A 19887-nucleotide genomic window follows, 5' to 3' on the forward strand; every position below is an offset into this window, starting at 1 on the left:
TCATGTGTTTTTTGGCCATTTGAATTTCTTCTTTTGAGAAATTTCTGTTTAGTTCACTTGCCCATTTCTTTATTGGTTCATTAGTTTTGGGAGAATTTAGTTTTTTAAGTTCCCTATATATTCTGGTTATCAGTCCTTTGATGTGTAGTTGGCAAATATTTTCTCCCACTCTGTGGGTGTTCTCTTCAGTTTAGAGACCATTTCTTTTGTTGAGCAGAAGCTTTTTAGTTTTATGAAGTCCCATTTATCTATGCTATCTCTTAGTTGCTGTGCTGGTGGGGTTCCATTGAGAAAGTTCTTACCTATACCTACTAACTCCAGAGTATTTCCTACTCTTTCCTGTATCAACTTTAGAGTTTGGGGTCTGATATTAAGATCCTTGATCCATTTTGAGTTAATCTTGGTATAGGGTGATATACATGGATCTAGTTTCAGTTTTTTGCAGACTTGACTAAAATATCTGATAGAAAATTAAGAACTGAATTATTCGAGGCCTTGCAACTCAGAACCTACTGTAGCATTCACCTGGGGCAAAACGATGACATTTCTGAAGGTGATTTTGCCACCGAGCAATAAAGGCTACTGTTCAGTTGTGACAGCCTCCACAGTTAGAAGTCTCACCTCTAACAGAAGTAACTTTTGTTGGTTTTCAAAAAGTGGCATCACAAAAGAAAATAAGACTAATGAATTGAGAAAAGGTCTAAAAGATTGCAACTAGATCACAGGAATTAGTCAACAAAATAATTCCTGTCCCACAAATCCCATTGGCTCCATTAGTTAGGTTATATCATCAACAAATATTTTCTCAGCCAACGAGGGATTTGAGAGGCACTGGGCTCCCATTGTGCCTACTGGAGAGACGTCATCCAAATGTGCTACTGACAGCAGGATTCCTTACATGCTGGGTTTTTTACCCAAGGTCCACACAGAAGGTCCCCTTGACCAGCTTTACCAGGGACCTGGTAGCAGGTCGATTCCATAGAAGCCAGGCAGGTGGAAAGTAAGAGATTTTGTCTCATGGTTTGTGGGAAGTCCACTTGGCGTAAAGTCCACTGTCATTCAGGAATGTGGCAAGTCATGCTCTCGTTCTCCCAGGCATCCTCAGACCTCTGCACAAGTACAGCAGGTTATCTGGACTCTTAGGGAGCTCACCCAGAAGTCGTCCCCAGTGACAAGAACACAATGCTTTACCGCCAGCCTCATTAAAAATGAGAGCGAGCCCTGCAAAGGCACAGTGGGTGCCTTTGAACTCGTCTGGCAGACCTGGGAATTGGGTCTGGGACCATGTCCTGTGCCCAATTTAGCTGAATTCTCTCGTAAGTGTGTTCAGTATTTAAAAGGGCTCCTCTCTTCCCCGGAAGTCCTGAGACATCAAATCAGAAGGACCGGGAAAGATCCTCCAGAGGAAGCCACCACCCCATCAACCAATCAGGAGACTTCATGGGCATAAAGGTTCTCTGGGGAAGGACAGGCTGTCTTCACACTGGGAGGGACCCTTTCAAGCGTTCTGCTGTGACTATCAAAAGGAAAGAAAATCCGGCTGAATTCATGTGCTCCGTGTGAAGCCAGTTCCTCAGGAAGACTGGGGTACATTTCCCACTGGCACTTGAAATTTTCTAGAATAACTGACATTAGGCCATGCCAATGAACTATTATTATTATAGACAGCTCTTTCGGCCCTATTGACTTGTGTTTTAGTCAGTTTTCCATTACTGTGACAATATACCTGAGATAATCAACTTATAAGGAAAGATTTATTTTGGCTCATGAGTTCAGAGGTTTGAGACCATGATTGGTCAGCCCACATTGCTTTTGGTCCTGTTGTGAGGCAGAAAATCATGGTGGTAGTGTGTGGTGGAGAAAAGTTTCTCACCTCGTAGTGGCCAGGACCCAGAGAGAGAGGAAGGGGCTGGGGTCCCAATAGTCTTCAAGGCCACGCCGTCAGTGACCTAACTTCCTCCCACTAGGCTCCACCTCTTAAAGGTTCCACCACCTCCCAAGAGTGCTGTGGACTAAGTGGGACCAAGCCTTTAGCACACAGGTCTTTGGGGCAGGCACACTTACCCAAACAGTAGCATGGCCTCTTCACAGTAGTGATGATTTCAATTACTTTTAAGATTCACAATTTACTAGAAACACTGCTTTTTCTTTCTGCACTTTCCCACAACTATAGATTTTCCCCCAAATCATACTCCCTGTATAGACATGGTCTGGATTTATAAGGCCAGCAATCTGAATATCAACAGAGCAAAAGTGGGATTTTTTGATAATGAGTAATTTTTGCTATCCTAAAGTAAACATAACTAATATTCATCCCAGCACTCCAGTCCTAAATGTGATTCAAAATGTCCGAGGCTAGTAATCTTCGTAATTCGAATTGGGCCCCCTGGGATCTCCATTATGGAATCTGCTTACTCAAGGGCCTGCTCGAGGCCCTACAAGGATGAAAAGACCCATTGGACATAATCCTTGAAGGAATTGAAATGGGAAAGTGTAGTTTTGGCACACACAGTGTACTTAAAAAGTTAATCAAAATTCTAGTTAGTTGGGAGGCTGAGATCAGAAGGATCGGGGTTCAAGGTCAGCCCTAGAAAATAGTTCCCGAGACCCCATTTCCAAAATAACTAGAGCAAAATGAACTGGAAGCTTGGCTCAAGCAGCACAGCACCGCTTTGCAAGCATGAAGCCCTGAGTTCAAACCCTAGTCCCACCACAAAAAAAAGTTAAATATGCAGAAGTGTGAGCCATAATGACAACACAATTTCCTCTGCTCCCTTGATACTTATACAAATCTTTTTACAGGTTAAATAAACCTCTTACCAGAATTAAAACCCAGAACTGCCTTTCTGAAGGTCCTGGAGCATGTCTTTCAAGTACAAGCATCAAAGGCAACAGCGCTCCTTCGGAAGGTGTTTAGGCTGGGTGCCTTGACTAACCCGCCTGTGAGTTCTGTTGAGGGAGAAACAAAATGTTTATTTGTCCTTCAGAAAAAGGACAGATGACCCCCTCAATTACCAGGTGGATTTAGGGTAAACTAAGAAAGCATGGACGGCAAACAGCACTGCAGAGTCCTTGCCTGTGGATAAGTCTTCATCCATGAGAACACGCATGTCAGGCTGCATCTGCTTGGCTATATAAATATGGTGGGATTTCATCTGTCTTTGTAATACCATTAGCATATTTCATAGGGTGCATCCCAGTCTGGTTGAATGCATAGTCCATAATAGAACTATTTTCTTTCTTTTCCACATTGGTAGAATATTCTGGGTTGGCAGGAGACTTTATTTTTTTTCCTCAATAGACTACTTCTGCTTTCCCAGATATTGTAGGCAACAGTTTATCAAATGTTTTGTCACAACATAGCATGGGCCCAGCAGTGTGTTTCCTTACTGCTCACCCCCAACCAGCAACATTTTAAGTGTTTGTTATGTCAGCACTCCATTAGAAGGAATACAGGTCAGTGTTAGTTAGGGTAGGGCAGGCAATAGCAGAGTAACAAGTCAGCCCGTGTGTCTCATCTGTTCCAGGAAATAAAAGTTTATTTCCTAGCCTGGTTTACAGGTTAGTGGAGTGGGAGGCTCCTGCCCTATGCAGGCAAGGGGCTTCAGGATGCTGGTTCCTTTTGCTTGGTGGTACTGCCATCTTCAGCTGGAAGGGTGCTCAGAGGTAGAAACTGCAAGGTAATACACCAAATTTCTACCCCAGAGACTTGTCACAAGAGAATCTGGGAGTGGTTGACTTTCCACAAGTCAGGGAAGGGAAACCAGCCAGATCTCAGAGCACCATGGGGGACCTTGGCCATGGAGTCACCTGGGTGCTGGTGAAATGCAGAACTCATGTTGAAAGTCCAGTGCTGGTTTTTGGATATGATTTAAGTGTGTCACCAAGGGTTCATGTGTGGGAAGCTTTGTCCTCAGTGTGGCAATATTTGGAGGTGGTGGGACCTTTAAGAGGCAGGGTCTAGACTAGAGGCATGGCTCAAGCCATGCTTGTTTCACAAGCTTGAAGCAAGCGCAAAGCCCTGTGTTCAAACCCCAGTCTCACCAAAAGAAAAGCCCAACAAGAGGCAGGGTCTAGTGGAAGGTCATTAGATCATTGTGTGGGGGGTAACCTTTAGAAGGGATTAATGTAGTTCCCACGGGACCCTCACTCTCTCTAATTTACTATGTGAGATCTCCCTCTTGCACGCCCTCCTGCCATGTTATGCAACCACCATAAGATCCTCACCAGAGCCAAGCTGGTGCCAGCACCATAGCCTGAACCTCCAAAAGTGTGAGCTAAATAAATCTCTTTTCTTTACAAAGTACCCAGCCTTATTACTTCCTTATCATAATAGAAAACTGAATCATACATTGAGGAGGTCACCTGATTTGGCTCAGGACTCTGAGGTCCTGTCTTGGAGGCTGGAGAGACTTTTGGGGACAAGTGTTCTGCTAAGCAAGGGATTTGGCATTAGAAATCCTGGGATCAAGTCTTGGCTTATCTCTGAGCAGTTTTTCAACTGACACATCATTTCTCTGGGCTTTGGTGTCCTCTGTGAAAGTGTGAGATGGTTCCATTTGAGCTGGTTCCCAGGCTTTAGGGTGATGATGTTTGGGAAAATGCTCTGAAAGCTAGAAGGCACATGTGTCCACCAGATAATGATGGAAACACTCAGAGATGCTTCCAGAAAGGCTTAATCCACAAACACTACTCATAGTCTAGACCCTGTCCCCACCCCTGGCCCAGTTTCTGAAAGAGAGTCACCCTCATCTGTGTTTACCCCACCCATCCCCACTCCAGCTGGGATTTCCCTACTTATGTATTTTGTCCCCAGTCTGTTAGCTGCAACTATTAAGCCATCTGTCCCAAACCTTGTCCTCCACCTCTGCCACCCCCACATTTTCCCAGTGCTTGGCCCGATCAGTCAGAATCATCTGAAAAGTTGTATCTTGATTTCAGCAGAGCTGAGCTTAATAGCACGTTCTCCGATGTCTATGGAGTGGGGCCAGCCTGGGCTTCGGCATTCCCCTGCCTCTCCATTAGCCAGCTAGACAGCCTTATCTGAGATGTCCCTTCCTGGGGTTTTCATCTATAAAATACAGAAGTGGGTGAAGTAAGCACTGTTGTAATTTTGAGATGGGAGCCAGGGCTGAGAGGATAGCCATCCTTGGCTAGATGGCCATTTCTCAGAAGAGAGACAAGAGGACCAGGACTCAAAATCCTATTCAGCAAGCCTACAGAGGTAGCCATGCACTTGGCCTTTGGCTTGAGCCTTCCTTCCACCATGGATCAGGGCCTCCTCTGGACCGTCTCAGATAATTTCTGAATGTTGGTCCCCCTCTTTCCATCCACACATCCCATTAATGGAGCTTCCTGTCACCTCCTGCACCCCGAAGTCCTCTGGGAGCTGAATTCTTGTTTCAGTTAACATACTGGGAATCTGACATTCACATACACACATTTTATTTTTCATAAAACAAAAGGTCATGTGCACAGCATCCTTTATAGTTTAATAGCCCAGAAGTCTTCCATTATAACAGAACTTTCCATCCCCCTGAGAGAGGCTCCCTGTCCCCAAGTTCTCAGTGGGGCCTGACATTCAGGGAGCTGTATTAAGGAGGTCTTCTAAGATGGTACAAAGTATTCTCACAAGCTCAGGGAGAAAGAACATGTTTAAAGATAGAATCTCTCCACTGTGACTTCCTTTGTGAGACCTTGATAGAATGTGATATAGACTGGCTTAGCTCAGAATGCAATTGAAGGGAGATTCTTTGGCATTTAGTCTGATGTGATGTGGGCATTCCTCAAAGAACATGGGCACTCCTCTCACTGAGTGGGCTTGACAGGGGGCATGAGCCTGAGTGGCCTGCAGGGAGGGACAGGTGCACGGCAGTGCAGACAGTTCAGGATATACCACAGGTGTCCAGCTGCGGAGGGGAGGCAGGCAGTCACTTAGTCCTGCTGGAGCAACTGTGGGAGGAGTCTGGGAACAAGTGTCTACTCTGGGGTTTACTCCACCTCTTTGGCTCTGCCCTGTGTCCCAGCTCTTGTCAGGGCCCCCTGCTCCTGAACACCAAGGTCAATCATGCTGGGGCCTCTCCCATCTGTGAAAGGACAAGGGTTCTGGACCCATGGGTACTCCAGGATGGCACTGCTCAAACTTCCTACAACCCAGGGTCATCAAAGAGAAAATAAACTAGAGTGGGGAGGGTAGAGCCTCATTTGTGGTGGGAGATCCAGGGTCTACTGTATCTGAGATGACGGTAGATTCATGGTCATCTACAAACAGAAATGGGCCCTGTGCTCTATTTCCTGCCCTCAAGTCCTCAGGAAGCATTCCCAGCTTCCTGAAGACACCTTGAGTACCTAACTCATCCAGTTGTCAGACACTGGGAATTCAGCAGGGGTAGTATGGTATGTGTGAGCCCCTCCAAAGAGTGGCATCACCCCACTCTTCTTCCCAACTTGCATCTCTCACCCTTTTGGGTCTCTTGGCTGTTACTCTTCCTGGAGAAGGGGCTCTCGGTCCCCTCCCTGCACCCTCTCATCCTCTTCCTTCTCCATGCAGCCCACGGTGGCAGCCAGCCCAGCGCCCACACCACCACCAACCACAGCAGCCCCAGTGGCTCCCACTGCTGCCCCGGCTGCCACCATCCCAGCCTCAGCAGCCAGTGCGGCCGCTGCCATGCCAGCACCTACCACACCCCCCGCTAGGCCCATGAGCCCAGCCCCCACAGCACCGCCCACAGCAGCCAAGTGGCCACAGAAACGCATGGTGTAGGAGTCCATGAAGGCCTTGGCCTTGGCCTGGAGCTCAGCCTCTAGGGCCTCCAAGGTTTGCTCCCTTTCCTTGCATAGCAAGGCTACACCATGGCGGGCCAAGATAGCATCCTTCTGGGTGGATAGGAGGTTCCGCATGGTATCGGGCAGGACCCGGAGTGCAGAGAAGATGCGCTTGGTGGCTATGTCCTACAATGACCAGGAGGAGAGAAGGAGGTGCACTGACCAGGAGACCCAGGCGTCCCCTCCCCGATGTGGGCCCTGCTGGCAGACCCCAGCTTCCCCCGCAGGCCGGGGGGCTCACCTGCTGCCTCACATACTCCTCAAACTCCTTCTTCGCAGCTTCCACCTTCCTCAAGTCGTGCAGCTGAGCAGCCATCTGTCCATGGGAAAGCCCAGGCTGCCTCCCTCCTTCCTCCTCAGTCAAGGGCGCTGCCTGTTCCTCATCTCTACTCCCAGGGCCTGCAGACCCCCACCCCCAGGCCTTCCTCCCAGATCCCATCCACCCGGGGGCCTCCGTACCTCATCTGGAGAGCTGAAACCGGGCCCTGTCCTCCCCATCCAGCCCGAGAGGTTCTGCAGAGACACCACCGCCGGGTCAGGGAGAGCAGGGGCCTGCTGAGTGCTGGGGTTTCCAGGGAGTTTTCACACCTTGATCTCCTGAGCTAGCTGCTGCCCCGTGAGCAGGCGTCTGTCCCCCCTGGCCACGGCGCGTCCCTCGCTCCAGTACCCCTGGCAGCGGCTCTTAGCGTGCTGGGGGGCTGTGCTTAGCACATCTGAGACATAGGCCCGGAGAAGGTGGCGGAAATCGTCGTCTGTGTCTAAGGAAGAGATTTCTCATGCTGAGGAGACTGGGCCTGGGGAGAGGCTGGGTACCACCAGAGGCCTTTGGGGAAACTGGGGAGTAACACCCAGGAGGCCTCAGCCCCTGGGGACACTCACCACCTCCTGGGCTTCCTTGGCCTTTGTTCACCCACTGCCTCCCCGGAGCAGGCAGGAGGTAGCAGCGGGCTCGTTTCCCCAGGAGCAGCTCCTGCACCTTGGGGTATTTGCCAGACAGCTTCTGAGAAATAAATTGTAGAGAGCTCTGAGTCAGAACAGCCTCCCACTGTGAGTGCCCTCTGGGACAACTTCCCTCCCAGCCCCCTTGCCTTCTGCCCTGTCACTGCCCTCCATTCCTCTGGTCCACTCACCTGGAGGATGTCACCCACGTGCCCCTGCCCTGACTTGCTGGGGTGGGATGCGTCACGAACTAAGAGGTCCAGATGCTGGAAGAGAAGGAGTTCTGACACCACCAGATGGAGGAGTATTGGGGTCTGGGGTGACAAGTCCAGGCATGGGTGTCTCACCTGGATTGGCACCATTCCATAATGCTTGCCCATCACCTCAGCCACATGAACAAACATCTGTGAGGGGGCACAGATAATGTCAGAGCTGGGCCGCTACAAGGGCTATGATCTGTTCCAAGTCACACCCCATTCCCCTGCACCACTACAAGAGCCAAGCTTCCCACTTCCCTGTTCTGGGATTCTCCTGCCTACTCCAAACCAGGTAACCTCACACTTCACCCTCTGCCCTCAAAGCCACCAATCCAGTTCAAACGGCATAAAATCCTGAGCCAAAATGGGAGGGCACTAGCTCCCTCTGGTCCAGCCTTTTGGCCTTATGGGAAGGGTGGTTTGGGGTGATGCCCCAACATCAGAGGCCTCCTCACCTCCAGATAGCCCAAGTCTGTGTCCTTCAGCTCCTGGGAGGTGTTCAGGATCTGAAACCAAGAAGACACAAGGGGCTGCAGAGTCAAAGCAACGCTGGAAAGACCATGCTGAGGAGACTCCCAGACAACCTTCAGGCCTCAGAACACAGGACCAGCTCAGCACAGGGGCCTCTCTAGCCTGAAGGGCTGGGCTCACCTCTAGGTATCCCATACCTTCCAGTAGGTCTAGGATGGCCCCTGGGGACATCACCCCATCTTTAGAGTAACCCATCTTCCCACCTTCACTGACTGAGAGCATCTTACCTCTCCCAGAGTCACCCCCAGAACCTGCTGTGACTCTAGTCACCAAAGCCTCCTTGAGAGCCTCCTTTCTTGACCTTGAGAAAGCTGAGCTGGAGAAGGACATTGGGATGGGGGCACTTGGTCTCAGCACCTCTCTCACCTGGTAGGAGCTCAGCATCATGGTGAGAGCACAGAGCTTGATTCTTGTTTCCCTGCTCAGTTCCGGACTCATGGTGTCTCCTGTATCCACTAAGAACACAGCCACCTATGCAGGGGACAGAGGGGATGAGCCTAGGGGTCAGGCCTGCCTACCCCCACCATGTTTTTCCCCGACCCACTCTCTTGGTCCTCACCTCCAAAGATTTCCTTCTTATTCCCTTCTTCTTCATCTATCTCTGCTTCCCCTCTCCCCCTCTTCTTCCCCTCCTTGATCCACCCTGACTTCCTTCTGCCCTTTCTCTCTCACCTTCTTCCCTTCTTTCCCCAGCAGAAAGGGGTGGCTCCACATCCATATGCCCCTGGTGAGCCCATTGGCACCCCATCTGAACCCCTGAAGGGACCCCTCTCCTCCTCTGGGCCAGCTTCCCTCACCAGACTCCTGCAAGGAGAGAAGGGGGCATCAGTTGGTCCATTCTGCATCCCCATACCACCCTGACCCCCTCCAGCCTCCTGCCAGCCCCACCCTCACCAGGCCTGGCAAGCCCCGGAGCAAGTGGTCCAGGAGGAAGGACTTCCCTGAGTGTGGCTCCCCCAGGACAGCGAGGAGGCAGACTGGGGTGTCCCTAGCCAGGGGGTGCTTCAGGCAGCGGTTGATAGCCCCCATCCTGAGGATGAGGCCTCCAGAGGCATTGATGCGCACCAGCAGCAGTCGTTCTGCCCTCACAGCACAGGTCTCCTGGGTGGGGCAGAGAAGGGGGACCCCTGAGCATCCCGAATGGGACCTAAAGTCTGGAGTGCATCCAGCCTGAAACTCTGTGCTCCATCATAACATTCTAGAATAGGGCCAAAGCCACTCCCTGCTCTTGAATCTGACCAGAGAGTTCTGAGCCACCCCACCCAGCCATGGGACCCAGATCCTGCACCTGCAGCGCAGGGGGCAGCGGCCGCTGTGGCAGGAGCTTCATCTTCTCCCCCAGGCTGCGGAGGCCTTTCTTCTGCTTGCAGATCTTCCGACACTCAGGGCAGCAGGGCGGCTCGCAGCCAGGGACACGATGCGTGCTGAAGCACCGGATGCAAAAGTCGTGGCCACAGTCCAACGAGATGGGCTCACGAAGCCTCTCCAGGCAGATGGAGCAGGCAGGTGGCTCCCGGGGTGCCGTGGGACGGGGTCCCAGGCCCAGCTCCAGCTTGGGGAATGGTGCATGGGACCTAGGCGTTGGGGGCAGGGGAAGGGTAGGACAAGCCATCCAAAAAACAGGATGTCTATTGGGTGCAAGGTTTGGGGGATCTGCGCCACCTCAGCTTCCCTCAGGGCCTCCATGACCTGAGAGAACTCCTAGAGAGGACAAGCTCTGCTCATACCCTGACTCCTTGCACCCCAAGTCCTAATGGCCCCAAAGTGGCGTCAGCAGAGCAGTTGGAAAAAAGCACCCAAGACTGAGGACTGGATGGAACCCTGGCTCTGCCACATCCCAGTCATGAAGCCATGGGTGAGGTCCTGCCCCTCTCGGAGCCCCAATTCCTAATTGCTCCAATGGAGACATTGACAGCGTCAGCTTCTGGGCATGGGGGCGATCACCAGAGATGATGCACGTGCTGTCACATGTGTGTGGCGTCCAGTGCCAACGCTCAGGAAAATTCTGTCCCCAGCCTTTTGCAGCAGGGCCCCCTCAAGGAGATGCTGACTTGAACCAGGACCCTCCCTCCCTCGGCCCCAGGAAGTAACAACTCTCCAACCCCCAGCTGCTGGGACAGGGAGGAGAAGGCGGCAGCCTCCTGGTGCCATTCTGCAGCTAAGCAGATGGCTCTAGTTCTTGGAGGATTCCTTCTGCTCTCCTTCTGGGAGCTGAGCTACAGCCTCCTTGCAGCACACACCCTGGTCCCCCTCCGCAGCCTGTCCGATCCAGCCTCAGGCTTCCTCCCCAGGACAGCCCTGCGGAGCCTTGGTTGGTTGAGTCCAGCCGCAGGGTTTGGTACTCCTGGACCAGCCTTTCCAAGCCCACTGCACCAATCCCAGCCCGGCAGGCCCCACTGCTTACCAACTGTTGCTGCTGTTTCCCATGAAGCTCCATTTTCTCTCCTTGGAGATTTAAAAAAAAAAAAATTTAAAACAGAATCCAGACTCCCATTTTCATCCTAGTTCTCCAAGACCCCTCCCCCACCCTCCCCAGGCCCATCCCCCATCCCAGGTGGCTCCTTCCCACCCCCACCCTCCTCTCCAGATCTTAGGACTGAAGACTTGCCCGTTTGCCAAGCCGATGACAAAAGGAAGTGACTGACAAGGCGGGCCTCGGCATGGGAGGCTGGGATGGAAGAGGGTCCACCGCAGACAGAGGAGCTCCACCAAGATCTTCAACCCGAAGTGGGATGGCTTTCTCCTGGAGGGTTGACTGAGGTGGCAGGTGGAAGGTGGAGCAGGGGGATGGTCTCCTCAGAGGAGCTGACTTCCTGTCAGAGCTGGAGAATAAATGTGCCGGTTGGGTTGGGAAAGAGGAGGCTGCCGCTGGACTCACCCCAGGGGGAGGAGACAGGGCTGCGGGTACCAGGGCTCCAGAGGAGGGAGGGACAGAGCCAGCTCAGAATCCCTGGCAGAGACTGGGATGCAGGCAAGCTGAGGTGGTGAGTCGCCATGGAGACGGGAGGGAAAGATAAGGACAGGGAGGGGGAAGGGGACGGAGAGAGAGAGAGAAGCCATGTGCGTGCAGCAGCACAGCGGGAGGGGGTGTTCAGTGGAACAGTGGGCCAGCACTGCCCCTACTGGGCCAGCTGAGGCCCTTCAGGGCTACAGGACAGGGTGGGCAAAGAGAAGAGATGTGGAAACCAGCATGGAGGGCAACAAGGCAGGGAGGCTATTGGTCCATTCATTTGTATGACCTACTTTCATTGAGCACCTACTATGTGCAGGGCTGCATGCTGCTGCCATGCTGACTGTGGCCCTGTGTATCCCACCACCCTCCCCCAGGCTTATGTCACTGGTACACGTCCCAACTGCAGTCTTCCTCAGCACCCTGGGGCCCTGCATGTCCCTTGGTGTCTTTCCCTGCTGGTGGCTGATGCTATGCTGCAACCTTGTGAAGAGCCCCCTCCTCACTGCCTCTTTCTATCCCACTGTCCAATGCACAGGCTGCATAGATGCTCCAAGCACAGCTGACCCCACATTGCTCTAACACCTTCTGTGACTCCCTGTTACTGTCAGATCATAATTCTCTTTAACCTTATGGCTCACCACACCCTTCCTTGCCTCTGTACTTCTGCCTGGTGTTTCCTCCTCCATCCTTCCTCATAGCCTTTCATGCCTTGTTCAGGTGCCATGGCTTCCCTGGGGCCTCCTTGCTTCACCCCTCCCAACTGGATGTGACTTGACCTCATGAGGCTGTGGCTTGGAAGTCTAACTTGTGACAGGATTGGTGCAGCCCAGGCTTTAGAGCAAGGCTGATCTAGGTTCATTTCCCAGGAGGGGAAATTTCTGGGTATTTCACTTTACCTCTTTGAACAAGAGGTCACAGTGGCCTTTGCCCAGACAAGGGGGGTATTTGTAAGTCCTTGAAGCTGGAGTGCAGAGGAAGTAGGAGTGAGTCAAGATCCCCACCAGCAGGCAGGAATGCCCCAGAAGCTCCATGGGATAGGAAGGGTCACAATGAACCAGGATAGTCCTGCAAAGTGGACAGTCTCCTGGAATACTGCTGGGGACTGAGAAGTGGTTTGAGCTGGAGTGGACTCCACAGGGAGGGTGGTGATGGGAGGGAGTCCCGGGTTTCAGGTGTGGAGCTTGAGTTGTGGGGAGGGAGGAATTCCAGGCCCTAAAGACAGATGGTTCATCATTCCACCCCTTTGTCCATGAAGCATCACCGAGTACCATGAGGGCCTGGAACATGGCCATAAGTGTCTCAGCCTCCTGCCCTTGAGAGTCTATACAGACTCCAGGGACTCTGGACCCGCAGGGCCAGCTGGACCACTGACTTGCTGAGCAGCCTCCAGATGGGGCCCGTGGACCGGCCATTTGGAGTCTTCTGTTCTAGCCCTGGATGGCAGTGACTACAGCACTTGGATTTGGATGGGCCAGGGGAGTCTCTGTGTGTCTAGCTGCCAGGCTCCTCTCACAAGCCAGGCCAGGCTGTCATGCAGCAGCCCCTCCTCCTGCCCATAACCCCTCTGCCCAGCTGCAGCCCTTAGTTTCCAGATTTTTTTTTTGGTGGGTCTGGGGTTTGAATTCAGGGCTTCAGACTTGCAAAACAGGCACTCTACCACCTGAGCCAGTCAGGTCTCCAGCATCTGCTCTCCCTCCTCTCCTCCCTCCCTGTGACAGGTTCCTAGAGGCTCAGTCCAGGCCACTGGTCTTCTGACATCCTAGCTTCTGGTGAGTATCTGAGTTTTTGAGTTGGGAGGAAGTGAAGGGGTGGAGTGACTTTGGAATAAGGAGCATCAGGAGCCAAAAATGTAGTCTCCCAGACTGGGATGTTTGTAGAGGTTCTGGGCCCCCAATGTGGACAGAGAAGATATTCTCTCTCTATCTCTCTCTCTCCCCCTCCCCCTCCCCCTTCCCTCTCTCTCTCCCTCTCTCTCTTTCTCTCATACCCACACATCCTTCCCAATAAATTCTCACACATGAACTAGTTCACACTCTGTGCACACACACCATACACAAGCACATCCACTACTCCACCAAGTCTGATATAGACCCACAGCGTTCACACATGCATCACAAATGCGTGTGCACACTCACACTCTCCTAAGCTGATATTCACACTCATATACAAACACGTGCACTTCCTGGCCTCACACTCATGCTCATTTAACACATGGGCTCACTTACTCCTGTGCACACAGAGACACACATAACACATTCCCACCACTGAACATGGTGAGCTCACCCCCAGTAATGCAGCCTTGGGCCCATAGCATTCTTCCATAGATCCATCTGTCTTCCCAGTCTTTGCACATCTACACAGGGAATTTCCTGTCTCCTCAGCTTTTGCCAGGCTGCATAGAGGCCCTTACACTGGGTGGGTGACTGACCAGAAGAAAGGAAAGAGGCCCAAATTTGGGGATCTTGGGGCTGACATCTTCACCCCATTACCACCCCGAATCCAAGTGCTCCTCTCCAGCCCCTGAATTTCCCTTCTGCTCCATCTGTAATGTGTTTGTCCCTGCATGCAAACAACTCTCTAACTGTGCTCAAGGCAAGACCCTGTCACTCCTCATCCTTTAGCTCCCTACAGAGCTTCTTCCCTGCAGGGTATCCAGCAGGTCCAAGTGCCTCTCCTGGACATGAAAGCTTCTGTACCACAGGTATTTCTAAAAGAGCCCAGAGACCCTGATGATGAGGTAGGACATGGTGGGAGGACACTCCAGGTGTCTCAGATGCCTGCCAAGTGAGAGAGAAGCCCGGTTATCAATCTATTCATTTATCCATTCATTCATTATCTATTTACTCATCCATCCATCCATTCTCCATTCCTCCAACCATCCATCCACGTACACACTGATTACCCATTTATCCATCCACCACATTCATTATCCATCCATTAATCCATCCATGTGTCTACCATTGCTTTCCTATAGTATTTTATTTGCCCATTTTCCAACTACCCATGTATCGCTCCATGTTCACACACATGTATAATTTTCTTCATCCGTCACTCACCCACCCATCCCCTATCTATACATCTATCTATCTACCCCCTCACTCACCTACCCATAAAACATACATCTTTTCATCCATCATTCCTTCACCCCCATCCATATGTCTACTCATCCACCATCCATTCTTATAATTATCCATCCCTACATGAGTGCATCCATCCATCCACGTTACAAACATGTATGGAACACTATACACCAGGCATCATACCAGGCCCTGGAATACACCGATGAACTATCAGGGTGCTTCTGTCTACTGGAGGAGACAGAAATGTCAACAGGCAAGAATTGGGTGATAAGTTTTCTGATGAGGGACAGGGGGTGGCAGGGGCGGTGGTGGGGAAATGCTGGAGGGCCAAGCAAAGGCACCTTGCTCAGACCTGGGTGGCTGAGATGGTTTCTTACCCAGACCACATCTAAAGGGCGAACATGAAGTGACCAGGTGAAGGTATGGGGATGAGCAGACATTTCTGGCGGGGAGACCAGCCCATGTGACCCAGAGGTACATGACAAACAGCTGGAATGTAGTTGTAAAGCACAAAGAAGAGAACAGAGACTGTCACATGCAGACATATAAACCCTCCACATTTGGCATTATTCCCCAGTCCCTGCCCCCACAGTGCTCTTTGCAGGGCTCAGGAGCCCCGCTGTCCTGTCAAGCCAACAGCCTCTAGGTACTTCCAGGTGTGGTAAGCTGGGGGGGGCTACAGAACCTCCGGTTGCCTTCATACCCATGCCAGCACGGCTGCCTCCAGGCCTGGATCCTCCCCGCTGGCGCCAGAGTGCAGCAGCCTCTCTTCCTGGTACTTACCATCCTCCTGACCCTGGCCCAGTGGCCCTCCCTGCTCTCACCCTGGCCTTCCCCACAGCTGGGTGCAGCCAGGCCTCCACAATTGAGCAGCAGAGGCCAGGTGAGCAGCCAGGCCTGAAGGGTCAGATCTCCTTCAAGAGCAGGAAGACTGGGTCTTGGAGAAGTGGGATGAGAGCCAGGGCCAGGAACAACAGAGTTGAAATAGGGTGCCAGCCCCTCTAGCAGCTGCCATATCTGGCTGGCATTTTTAGTTTCAAATAAAGATCAACTTCCTGGACAGTCCCTGCCGGGGGCCCTCAGCCACAGGGGTCCCCCATCCAGTCCCAGAATTGAAAGACCCATTCCATGAAACAAGTCCAAATGCCCAAATCCCTAATGACTTGGGAGAGCAGCTAACAGCACAGTCAGGCCCACAAATGAAGCCAGGTGATCTCAATCCATGGACAGTACAAGTGGGTGTCTAGTTTTAACAATAATGTTCAGGCTTGGGGGAGATGGGGAGAAGCAATCAGCAGAGAGGAACCAGTGCCTGAACCCCACAGCTGGGCAGCAGGCAGTGTAGATGCTGGAGGGGCCAGACCACGTGTGGTTGCTCAAGACACTATACCTGTATCCTGGCTCTCCTGCTGGCCAGCTTCCAGGGACTCCCATCTGCAGCTGGAGGCAAGTCTGAGCTCCCCAGCTCTGCTTTGAACCACCCCCCCCAACCAAGACGGTCTTGGATTTCCTGAAATAATCAGTAATACATACAATTATCCAACATTCACTTAGCAATTAGGGTTCAAAGTGTGTTGTCACAGGAACCATGATCTTGATCAATCTCACAACATGGTGACCAACATTCCTTGTTTTCCAGTGAGGAAGCTGAAGCTCAGAGAGCTGAGTACACCTTCCAATGACAGCCCTGGAAGGCCCACGGTGTGCTGAGGTCCCCACCTCCACATTTTTATCTGCTTTGCATGCCCTCATCATTGTCTGTCTCCCTACATGAGACCCATGCCCTGGTCCTAGGATGACTCAAACTTCTAGATCCTTCTCTGTCTTCCCCTTTGTTCTTCAAACACTCATAAAATGCCTTTGATGTACCAAGCATGGTGCTGGTGTAGCATGGGCTACAATGAATAAGAAGTGGCCTGCTAAATAAAATTTTAGGAGGCCATTGTGTGGGAGTGAGCCCCTGCACTAGGCCCAACACACCAAAGCAAAACAGTGTTGTTCATGGTGAAGTTCACACCGCTAAGCTGAAACTAAGTGGTCTATCCAAACTTCCAAGAAATCAGGAGACAGGTAACAGCCAAGTTCCCAAATGGGCCGGTTTTAGCCAGCGTGAAAGACCATCCCCTTTGCTTTAGCCCTTACAAGAAAATTAATTTTGAAACAACCAATTCATTTTTGGTCCTGTTTCCACGTTTTTCAGTCCTTTTCTGCCAATGAAGTCAACCTCTTCTGCTTAGCTCATTGAAACACTCCTTCTATATTTTAAGAATGAGGTGTTGCCTGATGTTAGAACTACAAATAGAAGTCAATTCCATCTTTAAACTAAATTTGTTGTCATTGTGTCTTTTGACAGGCCCTTGCCTAGGAATTCAGAGGCTATAAGCAAATGAGCAAGCAGTCCACTGCCCCTCCACAAGACCCATGTTGGTGGATAGGAAGCCCAGAGAAGTCCTCACTCAGATGTGGGAGTCACCAAGGTTCAGCCTTGCATCATGAGGAAGAATTAACTTGAGAAAGGTGTCAGAGGTAAGATTCCAGACCCAGGGAAATTATGGGGAAAGGCCTTGCAGGAGTCAGCAGAGCAGGTCAGTGTGGGAGTGGATTGGGTGCAGGGAGGGGCTGGTAAGACCAGAGGCAGAGCCAGCAGCCTGAGGTTGTAGACAGCAGAGAACAGATCACTGGGAACACATGGCAGGGATTTTGTATTTTACTTGTGTGGCAGTGGGAATCACATACAATTTTGAGCCGTGATGAATATGAACCAGAGTTGTGCTCTTGAGCTCTGAGTGCCCAAGGCCAACAGATCAGAGGGACCTCACTGTTCTGAATAGCCACTTGGCATAAGTTATTAACCAAGTCCTCAAGCCAGTGCTCTAGCAACAGACCCCTGGAGGGTCACTCACATTTTGCTATAGCAAGCAGAGCTATAATGACTATCCCTGTTCTCACACTACTTTTGGTGGAATGTGGGCCTACCCTCACCATAGCACATTATCAAGCATTGGCCCTTTGCCTGTTACAGCCACAAACATTATTTTATTCAGTATTTCTAGTTTGTTCTGAATATTTTAGGTTTCCTATCTGCCATGGTACCAAAAACTGAATTGGGAATGTTTTTTAATTAAAGAGAAAGATTTAAAGCACCCTTAAAAATTGTTACAAATAAATAAGTTATGGTTAAATAGTCACCATAGGGCAGAACTGCTGTTGGGTGGTGGACTTCAGAAGTCTATCCTTTAGACTGAGTCCATTCTTGATTAGAAGTAAGGGGCTGTTATTGACTTTTCACCAACAACAGGAAAGTGTGGACACTTCCACCAAAGGCCAGCCATGGGCTCCTTGCCTGAAGCAGACATAGCCCAGGCCTCAGGGAGCCATCTGGCAGCCCTGCTCCACATAGCCGACACTAACGCCAGAGGCCCTTCGTGGACAGGCCATGGTCAGGGAAGGAGCCCACAAAGAGCAACACTCACAGTGGATCTGCAAAGAGGACAGACAGAAGAGGAACAACAGGGACTCCAGGCAGCAGGAAGACCTGGGACACTTCCAGTTTGAGAAGCTCCCAGGTTATTAATAAATGAAGTGCTATGATAGTTAAATTTCATTGTCAACTTGATTGAACTGAGATGCCTAAGAGATTACACACAGCTCTGGGTGTGTCTGGGTGTGTCTGGATCGTGAGGGCTCTGACTTAATCAATGTTTTAATCCACTGATGGATTCAAACTTTCAATAGACCATCGGGAGGTGGTAGAACCCTGGAAGGTGGGTCCTGGTTGGAGGAAGTTAAGTCTTGGGGGCTTTATTTTGCCCTGTCCCCTTCCTGTTGTAGCTCACTCTGCTTCCTGGCTGCCATGAGTTGAACAGCTCTGCTCCACCATGCCCTTCCACCATAATGTTCTGCCTCACTGTGGGCCCAGAAACATGGAACCAGCCTGCTGTGGACTGAAATCATGAGCTAAAAAACCTCTTCCTCCTTTAAATTGTTTTCTTGGGCATTTTGTCACAGCAACAAAAAGTCTAACATAGATGCTAAGACATATTTTTTAAGTTTCAATAAATGCCTTAAACAACAAAGAATTTCATCTGGCAATGAAGGTCTACAATTTAAATTTGAGACCCATTGTAGTTGGCCTATGACAGTCCTTGTCTGAGTTTACTCAGGCTGTCATAAAAAAGTACCACAGACTGGCTTAAACAACAAAAATTCATTTCCTCATAGTTCTGGAAGCTAAAAGTCCAAAATCAAGGTGTCTACGGGGTTGGTTTCTTCTGAGGTCTTTCTTCTTGGCTTGTAGATGTCTGCCTTCCTCACGTGTCTTCATGTGGTCCTTCCTCTGGGCATGCCTGTGTCTTAATCTCTTCTTAGATGCATGACAGTCATATTGGATTAGGGCTCGCCCTCATGACCTCATTTTAGCTTAATTTTTTCTTTAAAAAGACCCCATCTCCAAACAGTCACATTCTGAAGTACTAGGAGTTAAGATTTCAACATACAAGTTGGGGGGTTGCACAATTCAGCTCATAGCAGGCCCCAAGTGGACAACTAGCCTGTGATGTGAAGAGGATGAGGTAAGGAGCTTGGAGAGGCTGGCAGGAAGACCTTGACTATCAGGCCAAGAAAACTGGACTCTGCCCCCTAAAAATAATAGGAGGTAACCACAAATGCAGAATTTGCAGTAGTGTTTAGACCGTTGTCTAGCAGTTGGCATGGCAGAGGGGTCAGAGGTGGGGAGAGAAACTGGAGGGGTTCAATGTGTGGTGATGGAAGGAGGAGCAGGAGGCACCTGATTGGAGCCTCCTCCCATTAGCCCTCACAACACATTGCAGTGGATATTAGTCCATTTTATAGATGAAGAAAGTGAGACTTGGAGAAGTTAAATGACCACCCAAATGCTCACAGCAGTCTCTCTCTCTCTCTCTCTCTCTCTCTCTCTCTCTCTCTCTCTCTCTCTCTCTCCCTCACACACACACACACACTTAGGACAGTCTCCCTACATTGCCCAAGCTGGTCTCCAACTCTTGTGATCCTTCTACCTCAGCTGCCACTCCAGATACATACCACCATACCTGGCTATGACAGCAGTTTCTTTCATGGATGTTTTGACAGCTAACACAGTCAAGCCTGGGGGGAGGAGTGGAGCAGAAAACATTTGCTAACTACATTAAGAAAGTAGGGAAGATAAAATTCAAATATGGTCTGCTGAACTTCAGAGCCTAAAGTCCAGGGGACAAGAGACAAAAGATGGTGGGGGTAGAGAGTGGGGACAGGAAGATGAATGGCAGAGGCAGGGTGGAAGCAG

At 50.8% G+C, this 19887-nt stretch overlaps 1 protein-coding gene and 1 long non-coding RNA gene across 4 annotated transcripts; one reads left to right on the plus strand and one right to left on the minus strand.

Moving 5' to 3' along the window:
* Positions 1-5423: 5423 nt before the first annotated feature.
* Rnf112 (ring finger protein 112) lies at positions 5424-11293 on the minus strand. 3 transcript variants are annotated; one of them, XM_074046686.1, is made up of 14 exons: positions 11161-11293; positions 10957-10997; positions 9841-9976; positions 9447-9653; positions 9225-9356; positions 8919-9023; positions 8477-8527; positions 8112-8168; positions 7956-8030; positions 7705-7825; positions 7414-7583; positions 7285-7338; positions 7067-7141; positions 5424-6951 (listed from the first exon to the last, which is right to left on the minus strand). In XM_074046686.1, exons 1-14 carry the CDS (start codon positions 11212-11214, stop codon positions 6481-6483), a joined length of 1749 nt encoding a protein of 582 aa, XP_073902787.1. In that variant the 5' UTR covers positions 11215-11293; the 3' UTR covers positions 5424-6480. The 3 variants fall into 3 exon arrangements, with proteins under 3 accessions (XP_073902787.1, XP_020040161.1, XP_073902786.1); XM_020184572.2 differs by having other exon boundaries at positions 9841-10126; XM_074046685.1 differs by having other exon boundaries at positions 7956-8168; positions 9841-10126.
* A 78-nt stretch (positions 11294-11371) lies between these two features.
* Positions 11372-18173, plus strand: LOC141413813 (uncharacterized). Its single transcript, XR_012438726.1, has 4 exons — positions 11372-11536; positions 13224-13274; positions 16939-17111; positions 17884-18173. It is a non-coding gene; the product is annotated as an uncharacterized lncRNA (long non-coding RNA).
* The last annotated feature ends 1714 nt before the right edge of the window (positions 18174-19887 follow it).

Source organism: Castor canadensis, chromosome 11, assembly GCF_047511655.1.
Source record: "Castor canadensis chromosome 11, mCasCan1.hap1v2, whole genome shotgun sequence".
In the NCBI taxonomy this organism is placed as follows: Eukaryota; Metazoa; Chordata; class Mammalia; order Rodentia; family Castoridae; genus Castor; species Castor canadensis.